The sequence below is a fragment of the Phalacrocorax carbo genome, chromosome 3 (assembly GCF_963921805.1).
Source record: "Phalacrocorax carbo chromosome 3, bPhaCar2.1, whole genome shotgun sequence".
NCBI lineage: Eukaryota > Metazoa > Chordata > Aves > Suliformes > Phalacrocoracidae > Phalacrocorax > Phalacrocorax carbo.
In genome coordinates, this window is record NC_087515.1 from 4,015,500 (window position 1) to 4,025,113 (window position 9,614).

The window sequence follows — 9,614 nt, forward strand, 5'->3', positions numbered from 1 at the left end:
TCCCACTCACTGATGGGTACCCAAGCTGCAAGGTAGAGATTAAAGGCAGTTTATCCAAGAAAAATCTGGTCCAACTGTACAACAAATACAGGTACAAAGAAACCTGCATTTCTTTGAGTCTAGAACAAAATGAGCTGAGTTATTTTCAGCTCCTATAATCAGTTCTTCTGCATAGTAAAATGCCTGCATCTGCCAGTAAATGTGTAACTGCAGGCTGCACAGATGCGCTGGGTCCGGTTAAAGGTTGTGTATCCATCCGTGGAACTTTCTATGCAGTCAGTGTTAAGCCGTGCTCAGGTTTCATCGGGTCCTGTCCGGCCTGGGCTAACTTTTTTGGCCCCTCAGTCTGTGATGTAAAGTAGCTTTGCGCAATGCCACTGCGGACATGTAGAAAGGCCCCTCCCGTGGAAAGGGCATAAGTCCACCAGCCATCACACCGCACCACTCCAGGGGGAAGAGGTGTCGTGAGGAGCCTGCCCAAGGTGGGACGGCGACAGAGTGGCACACACCAGGACAGAGCCGGGTAAGCACGCTTACTGGATTTACTTTGATTGCCAATTTTTCAACTCACGTTTTCATGCTTTTCTGAAAGTCTCTGAGCTGACTTCTTTAGGGAAATAACCAACGCTGGCTTCCCACAGGCGGTGCCTAGTGTAAGTGCCGGCAGTGAGAACAGCCCCTCTTGTTTCTGCTCATGAGAAGAGTTGACATGGTGGCTCTGGCAGCCCTAGAGAAGTAACCACCAGCGCTGCCTAATGGCACAGCCTGGCCGGGTGGCACAGAGTCATCCTCACTGCTGCTACAGGAAGCATTAAGAAATGCTTCAAAAGAATTGTGTGGTGCACAGAACAGGGTGGAAAGGGCAGTGCCTTTCATGGGTTTTTAGGTTGTTTTCCTGAGCTGTCCCAATCTGGAAAACGCAGGGAGTAAACGAGAAATGCACAGTGGCTGGGCTAATTGTGAAGCTGAAGTTGGGAAGATGCTTCCCAAGATAATTTTTTAACAGGTCACGAGGAATGAGGAAGCTCTGCAGTGCTGCATGTCACCTGTTGCCAGTGGGGCTCCGGAGGCAAAGACATGTCAGGGAGCAGAGGGGATGGCAGCGCTGGCTGCCGCTACCTACACCCTAGAGGATGGGGTGGGAGATAATGGGGAAGAGCAATATTTGGATGAAGGCACAGGGCTGGAGGTCTTCACCTGCATGCCTCTGGGGAGCAGTTTCAGGCCTGATCCCCAGGCACCCACTAGGAAGATGCTCGGACATCCCAAGGAACCATCACAAAAGCCGAAACTCCATTTGGGAACCAAGCTGTTAGATAGGAGCCTACAGCCTGGGGATGCAGAGGTGCACATTGGCAGGCATATGCACTCAGCAAGGTATGCCTAATCGCCCAACACCCGCGCATCTCAGTTTTTGTATTTGCAGGAGAGTGGTGATACTGAAAACCAAAATATTATTAGGCATGAAACACTTGGGGATCCCTCAGTGAAGTGAATACGGTTACACATCATAAATCAGGCTGGGAAGGTGACAGATCTTGAATGGCTGGATTTAAAGCCAGACATCTCCACCCTGTGTAAATTAAAGTGTTGGTGAGCCAGACACTGCATTGTGTCCTCTCAAAAGGCTCAGGCTACCAGAATTACAGTACCTGACAGGCTGGTGTGACTTAAAAAATCTTGGAGAAAGAAGGTGGAGAGCAGAGCCTGGTTACCAGCAAGTCTGTTAGCATTTTGCTGATCCAATGAGCTCTGCAGAGCTTGGAAAAGGCACAAGAGGGTGAAAAGAGCTACAAAAACAAGAAATGACTAGTAGAATAAAAATACAGCTCTGAATAATGTCATTCTGGCCGATGATAAGTGTTATAGATGCATAATTTCCAGTGCACTTGGATTTCAAACGCACAAGTTCAAAGTCATACACCAGAAATCCAAGGAAGGTATAGCAGAACCATTAGGTATTAAAATAATCAAATCTGGGAGAAGGTAGAGTTATAAAAATGCAAAAAATGTCAGTGTGTTTGCACATATATGTATGTATGTGTGCCCATGACTTTCTCATTCCCAATGTGCACCAGCTCCTTTGTGTCAAAACACCGGTGACATCCACCTCCAGTAAAATTCTCTACTTCCCATCAGGAAAAACGAGAGCACCAGGTAGTCTTTTACTGCAGGAGAAGACTGCCTGTAAAGTAGAATAAAACTCAGCTTACCCTTTCTAACCCTGTATTCCGATAAAGAAGGTGCTGTGAAAATGTTTTCAGTGTTACCACATTCGTATAAGGAAGCCTTGAGTGTGTTTGCCTAGAAGCTAGAATGAATGTTTGCACTGGGCTATGAACACACAAATGCTGTGCTAGTGCCAAGTATTATGCTGACTAGACAGACAAAGTGGGATCGTTCTGTGGTCGGACCTTAAGAGACCTGGTTTCCAAACCTGCTTCCCACGTAACAGCAGGCAAATTGCTTAGCCCGTCCGTGTCTCAGCAAGATTTAGTGCAGCAGTTTGCAGAGGTAGCTCTGACCAGCTCCCAGGAGCAACACTCTTGCGTTATTATAATGGTTTGCCAGTCCTAGCACATTCTAGTTTGCAAGCCTAACTAGTCAGCATGCACAACCATATTGCTTCCCATGCTAAACCCTTGGGGTACTGCAGCAGGTAATGGAGTCAAACCTGTGCTCAGAATTTCCCCACCTGCCACCACGGAAGCTGGTGACCATCCCACCCTGGGCTTTTCAGGGGGCACAGTCAGAACAACCAGCACTAAATACAGAAATTCCTGCCTTTGTAACTCCAACGCAGCACTAGCACCTCACCCTGCGAGTAAGAGAAGCTGTATTTACAAGAGGCTGATCAGGCTTCTTTCCTCCCCACTTTTTCTTTCAGCAGACACCGTGGAAGCAATTTTTCAACATGAACCTGGCAGCGGACCTTCTCCGCATGTTGGTGTGTCTCACTGCAGTGACTTGTGACCGGGTTTACGTCCACCCTTTCAATCTGTTTTCTTTCGACAAGAGTACCTGTGAGGAGCTGGAAAGCCTGGTCCAGGAAGGAAAGAAAACTTTTGTCCCTGTCTCAATCGAGTCTCAAACCACACCTGCCTATGAAGATGACCTGAATGACAAGGACAAGCTGGAAGCCCCGAGCCTGAGTGGCTCGGGGGGGCAGAAACTGAGCTACCTGAAGGACTTTGTCTACGTCCTGGGCGCGCGGTTTTATGGCAAGCTGCGGGAGGTGCGGCGGGGCGCAAACGTGCTCCTGTCCCCAACCAGTCTTTATGGCTCCTTGGCGTCTTTCTACCTGGGTGCCTCAAACCAGACGGCAGCTGATTTACAGGGTTTGCTGGGATTTGTTCCCCCCTCTGGAGACCCTGACTGCACCTCCAGGGTGGATGGACACAAAGTCCTTTCCAGCCTGAGGACAATCGAAAGCCTTATTAAGAGCAGGGACGAGGAGCTGCTCTTTTCCAAGACACTCTGCCTGTTCTCTGCTCCCGGCGTGCCTCTATCCCAGCTGTTTGTGCAGGACTTGCTCCCCTCTGCTGATGCTCTCTATGCCCGAGCTGTTGATTTTACAAACCCAAACGAAGCAGCGAAACAAATAAACGCCTTTGTGGAGGCCAAAAGCAAGGGCCAAAGCAAGTGTTTACTGACAGACATCGATCCATCCGCCGACCTGCTGTTTGCAGTGGACGTCCGCTTGGCAGGTATGAGGCGGCGCTGCTCGCTTTGGGGGCAGGCTGAGCCGAGGACCAGCAGCCCTGCTCTTGGGCAGGAAGCAAGGTCACACCTGGCCAGCGACGAGAGGGAAGGGCTCAGATGAAAGGCTGGACCGCTGCTCCTTGTACAGTGCCCTGCTCCCCACCGCTGTGCCAGGGGTCTTGCCTGCGCTCTGCCACAAGTCAGCAAAGGCAATGGGGAGGGGGTGGAGGGAGATGGCCTCTGAGAAATCTTCCTCAGCCAGGAAGCTAAGGATTAGGAAAGGTGTGGGAAGGTGAATAAGGAGAGTCATAGCTTTCCACAGAAAGTCATCCTCTTATTAAGCTTGTCAGGCTGGCATAAAGCCTGTATTACAGAACATGGAGATCTTCACCCGAAGCAGAGAGGTCCGACCTTTCTTTCCTGCACCCCCAAGTCAGTACTGCGCAGTACTCTCTTACTCTCCCAGGCTACTTCTTCGCCCTGCGATTGACAGCCTCTTTCACTTCAGTTACCTTCCCTAGATTGTAAACACAGGTTTATTCCCTCCTGTGATATGGTTACCGAAATGCTGACCCATCCCACAGCCTGTGTTCTGATATGAGAGATCTCACTGTATGAAAACATTTCTTCCAAAGCTGTCACCTTCTTAGAAGGGATGCTCATCTTCTCCAGTTTTCCTCGATTTACAATCCAGGTGTCTGAGGCAAAAACAAGGTTTCTTTAGTAAATACCTCTCTTCCATGTCCTAAAAACATACTGTAAGAAACAAATAGCTGTATTAAGACTACTAACATCTTTTTGAGTGCTTTCAGGGGAATGCACACCTAGTTACACGTCTGAGGGCGCTGATGCCCAGACCTTCACCTAGCAGAAGGCCGCAGGGAACCATTTCAAACACAGGGGAGCTGATTTGTCACAGTTCACAACTGGCACTGTATTAATGGACTCAGTCCCAAAGTCAATAGCAAAGCTTTGAAATTTTGCAGTATCTTTCCCAAGACTAATTAAACCCAGTTATTATCCCACCTTGACACAGTTAGCAATCTGAATGCTCAATTATTTTTTTCCTTTTATTTAACTGTTACAGTCTTGAATTTTGCTATCCTGTGAGGATAAATTCTGTAGGTTATACAGACCCTGTGAAAGCAGCTCCTTTCTGCTTGCATCCCTTGTTCTTATAAAGGAAGAAAAAAAGGTGAACGACTCTGCTTCCTTATTCTTTTTTTTGCTTAGATCTTTCACATCTCCCACATGCTGCTTCTTTTTGGTGAAGTTATAGATGAAAGCGCCTAAATGCTCTATTTATGCAAGGTCATTTAAAAGGCAAGTGTTCATATGCAAAACCACTTCTTACATATTAAATATGTTAGGGTCTGGCTTTTATCTGGATTTATTGGAGAATAGACTAGTTAACAGTACAGCCAGACCAGCTCCTATTTTATACCAGTATTAACTACTTTAATGCAAGGAGGTCCTTTCTTTACCACAACATATACATCTGTTTTCCTAATTCCACCAAACAGCAATTTTTAGACTTCTGATCATTGCCCTTCTCACTGATGGCAGTAGTTTCTTTAATGCCAACAGGACTATCTGCCTGAGGGGGCAACAGCACTGATCTGTGGCAGTGAGCAGATAGCATGTTGAAAGGCAAAGCTGCACAGAAGCAGCAGGAGATGAGAGCAAGGCTTCCCAAGCTTGTGATTTGGGTAAGAAAACTATATTAAGGTTTAGCAAGTGTTCAGGTACGTCCTTTTTAACCTCCTTGGCTCAGTCAACACTTCAGTGCTATGCTTACTACCTTCCCCATTGCTTTGGTTCATAAGATCGCCAAGGGTGAGACCTCAGCCAGAGCTTGCACTGCCTTCCCTCTCCCAAGCCCACCCGGCTGCCCAGGAGCACTCCTGCAGCAAGGACCGTCCCTGATGGGTGAGCTCCCAATGTGCCAGCACAGCTGCTCAGGGGGTGCAGAGGAAATCCAAGCAGACCCTCCACACAGGCCTACAGGCCACCCGGGAGCCCCTGGCAGCCTGTGAGGAAGCGGGCAACCACGCAGAGATACCGTGCCCAGGAAAGGCCACAAAGCCAGTAGAAATAGAGCAGCTTTGGCTGCAGTCCTGATGGTGCTTGTCCCTCTCCTGCGAGCCCACACCAGCCTCCGCCTGATGCTACCAGAAGGCATATTAAAAGGCAGAATACATATGTTTACAGTAGCTAAACATGATTTTATACACACAGCCCTTGCTAAAGCAGTGTGTTGATTTTAAACAAACATATACCTGCTAAGGGGCAGAGGGGAAGAGCGAAGAAACAAAAGAATCCACGTCTTCTTTCTCAATCTGTTTTTCAGTGACCATCGAGCAAGCCTCCCGGCTCAAAGAGCCTCAGGAATTCTGGGTGGATTCACACACGAAGGTCTCGGTCCCGATGTTGTCAGTCACGGGGACATTCAAGTACAGAACTGACGCCAGCGGGAGTTTTTCTGTGGTGGAAGTCCCCATCAGCAAGACAGCGCTGCTGGTGCTGCTGCAGCCCGTCAATGGCAGCGACTTGGAGCACGTGGAGTCGGAGCTGTTGTTGCAGTCCTCGGCCTGGCTTCAGCCGCTGTCCCCGAGGTAGGGCTGGGGCCTACGGGCGGCCATGCCGCGCCGGCCCGCCTGCTTGCTGGCCAGGGTCGGGTCCTGCCGGGGGGGGGTGTTTAACACTGAGCAAAGAAACACCTGCAAGCCCAGGGTGCCTCCCCCCGAGGGAGCTCAACTTCAGTGGGATCGGCTTTTCCCCTGGGGTATTTCAAGGAAACAAGCGCCTCTTCCATAGCTGACAACACAGGACCCATGAAGTGGGATGATCTGGGATGTGGTAGCATACCTGGGGCAGATTTAGGATGACTTCCCACTTGGAAACTGCAACGTGACACCCATCAGCCCTTGGTAGCTGTTTGTCACCACGTACTGAGCGCTTCTTGTGGCTGTTTTCACATGCCCGTGCCCGAGGCCCCCCCAGACACCATCCTTTCATAGTGGAGAGTATGTGCTCACGTGTCTCTCTTTTCTGCAGAGAAATTAAATTAACGCTGCCGGAGTTGACAATAGAAGGCAGCTCCGACCTACAGGAGCTTCTTGCAGAGATGGGGCTGCCTGCGCTGCTGGGGAAGGGAGCAGATCTCAGTAAAATTAGTGATGCCAATCTAACACTTGGAAAGGTACAGTTCACATTACTGGCATTTAAAAAAATACACCTCCTGCTCAGTTTTAGCCTCTCTAACTGTATAAATTTACCTAGAACAAACCAGAGCCCTGCGGGACACGTGCTAGTAGGGGATTTTCCAGACGACTGAATGATAGCGAGTACTTTTTAGATTAATCCATCAGCGGGAACAGGTTCACTTTAAACTATCTAAATTTCATCACTGCAGCAAACATTACAAGCAAGAGAGTTGAAGTTTAAGGTCTGAGCGTGCTAGGTACTCCGAGGACAAATTAGACTGCATTCATTACCACCTCCAGCTCAGACACCTCCAGGCACTACAGCTGGAGCGAGTAGAAGAGGCCGCAGCTACTGGGCTGTGGCACTTTGGGACTACTCCCAGAAATCGCAAACAGAGGCACGTGCAGCACACCCCCTCACCTGAAGAGAGGCTCCAGTGTTCAAGTCCCAAGGGGAAAAAGGGAGAGCTTGAAGGAGAAGGCTGTCTTTCATAAAAAGAAGGCAAATTCTGTTCCAGAAGTATAATTCGAGTGCCTTTGATTTTATTTTCTTTTTAGAAGGTGTCCTACCTTGGAAGTTCTGTCAGGAGCTTCAAGGGTACCAGGATTTCATACAGCCCAAGGGTACAAGCAGTTGTACAGCTTTTTCACATGTCATGGAACAAGTCTCCAAGGTCTTTTTTAAACACCCATGGAGTCCATCCTGTGCTGCTTACAACTGATCTAAGTTACCGATTACTTCATGTGCTAGAAAGCAATTAAACCCTCATTCATCTTTTCACTATTAAGCTCTGACGACACTGGATTTACTCATACGTTTTGCCTTACAGGTAATAAATAAAGCCTTTTTCAAACTGACCAGCGATGGAACAGATCAGCCAGAAGACCCCACAGCACAGAAGGAAGATTTGGTGTTCCTGGAAGTAACGCTGAACAAGCCATTCCTTTTGGCCGTTTTCGAAGAGAAGTCAAGGGCAATGCTTTTCCTTGGCAGAGTAACAAACCCGCTGCACGGGCTTTAAAGGCGAGCACAGGGACAGGAACGATGCATATTTCCCATTACTTTTTTCTTATTCATCAGCTATTTTTATGATCTGTTGAGTGCTCTACTTGGCTTTGAGATGAAGCAGGTAGTGTTTGAAATACAGCTTTTTTGAAAGCTAAAATATTGCAGTGTTTCATCCTTGTTCACCTGTTTCACCTGAGGCGACTCAAACTCTTCCTCCAGCTTCTCTTCTTTCCTTATTCCCACTTTGTCTCCCTTCTGCCTCCAGCTCCCTTTTTTGCAGTGGGGACAAAGTAGTAGCCAGCAAGGCATTGACTTAAATAGCCAGTTTTCTAAGCACAAGCAACATTTACTATAGGAAGGTACAGAAAAGGAGCTCTTCGTTCCTTAAGAGGTCACTTTTTAATTTTTAGTTTGGTCAGTTTTGTAAGACAGAGCCCATTTTAGGTTCCAGTGAAAGGCTTACAGTTATGCAGAGATTCCTAGCTTCATCAGCAACATTTTCCTTTAAAATGCTGCCAGCAGCATGGGCAGGCTTCGCTTGTCCCACTGAGACGAGATTTTTTTTGCCTTGGAAGCAAAAACACATTTAGAGGAAGTTTCTTCTTTCTACAGCCCAGATGGATGAGTTCATTTCTTAACTCTATGGAAAAGCTAAAAATAGGGTTCGGTAGCATTAATGAACTGTGATGGATAAATTCTCAGAGCCTGACAGGATTACCTCCACATTTTTTATTTTACTTTTTTTTTTTTTTAGGAAAAAACCCAAGGCCTACTATTCCAATACAATTCCATTCTTTGGATTACTTTCTAACCTGAGAGGCATTTATTAGTCTTATAGTGAAAAAGAACATTACTGGTTAGAGCCCAGATCTGTAAACTTTAACATATCCAAACCATATGTTCTTAAAAAATAGTATTAATGGCAATAATCAATACCAGTATAACCAGTGGATGTGCTGCTACACCTTAATAAAAAGGTTTCAGTGGTCCAATCCAACCTTTAACAGACTCAAAAATTTTGAAACATTAAACTGGAACAACAGATTTTTAGACGACTCTTGAATTAGGAAGTGAAATCTTGGTACTAAGGAAAGCCTCTCTGTGGAACAAGGATTTCCATCTCACCTCCAGATTTGGCTTTAGCACTGACGACATTTAGAAAATAACCGCAAACCGCTTCGGTGTACGATGCCAGATGAATGCTCCAGAGCATGGTAGCTCATTGTCGTCCACAGTGGCCCAAATGTCTACCTAACCCAAACCCACTAATGCCAGGGGCTAGCTATCGGTGGCGGAGATATGTGACATGCCCTTCTAGCTTAAGGGAAAAGACTAATAAATAACACAACTCACTCTTGAGAATACTAGGATTTCAAGTGCCATGATACAGCATCCATGTATTTATCCGATCATACTGTATGTATTCCAGATGCTCTAACATCTAAGTACTGTATTATATACAGAAGCAACTAACTACAAATATGCAGAGATGGAAAGATGCAAATAAAACCACTTCCAAGTTGCTTTGCCACAGTTCAATTGGGTTTATGTCCATAACTACATCCCTTGTTCTGGCTTCTGAAATTTGCTCCACGTCAGATTTATGTTTTTTGAGACAGTAAGTTGTAAATTATCACGCGATACAGCCAGCGACACAGCTGTAAGCACGGGGGAGGCAGCTTCCACACGCTCATACT

The 9,614-nt window shown here is 47.1% G+C and overlaps 1 protein-coding gene across 2 annotated transcripts; it reads left to right on the forward strand.

The window, feature by feature from the left end:
- The first annotated feature begins 310 nt into the window (after positions 1-310).
- On the forward strand, positions 311-8,074 carry AGT (angiotensinogen). 2 transcript variants are annotated; one of them, XM_064445669.1, is made up of 5 exons: positions 311-523; positions 2,891-3,707; positions 6,053-6,317; positions 6,760-6,904; positions 7,739-8,074. In XM_064445669.1, the coding sequence occupies exons 2-5, from the start codon at positions 2,915-2,917 to the stop codon at positions 7,928-7,930; spliced, it is 1,395 nt and encodes a 464-aa protein (XP_064301739.1). In that variant the 5' UTR covers positions 311-523; positions 2,891-2,914; the 3' UTR covers positions 7,931-8,074. The 2 variants fall into 2 exon arrangements, with proteins under 2 accessions (XP_064301739.1, XP_064301738.1); XM_064445668.1 differs by having other exon boundaries at positions 312-523; positions 2,888-3,707.
- The last annotated feature ends 1,540 nt before the right edge of the window (positions 8,075-9,614 follow it).

Coding starts and splice junctions, on each gene's coding strand:
- AGT (XM_064445669.1), top strand. CDS start 2,915: ATGAACCTGGCAGCGGACCTTCTCCGCATGTTGGTGTGTCTCACTGCA. Junction 3,708..6,052: donor AGTGGACGTCCGCTTGGCAG/GTATGAGGCGGC, acceptor TCTGTTTTTCAG/TGACCATCGAGCAAGCCTCC. Junction 6,905..7,738: donor CCAATCTAACACTTGGAAAG/GTACAGTTCACA, acceptor TTTGCCTTACAG/GTAATAAATAAAGCCTTTTT.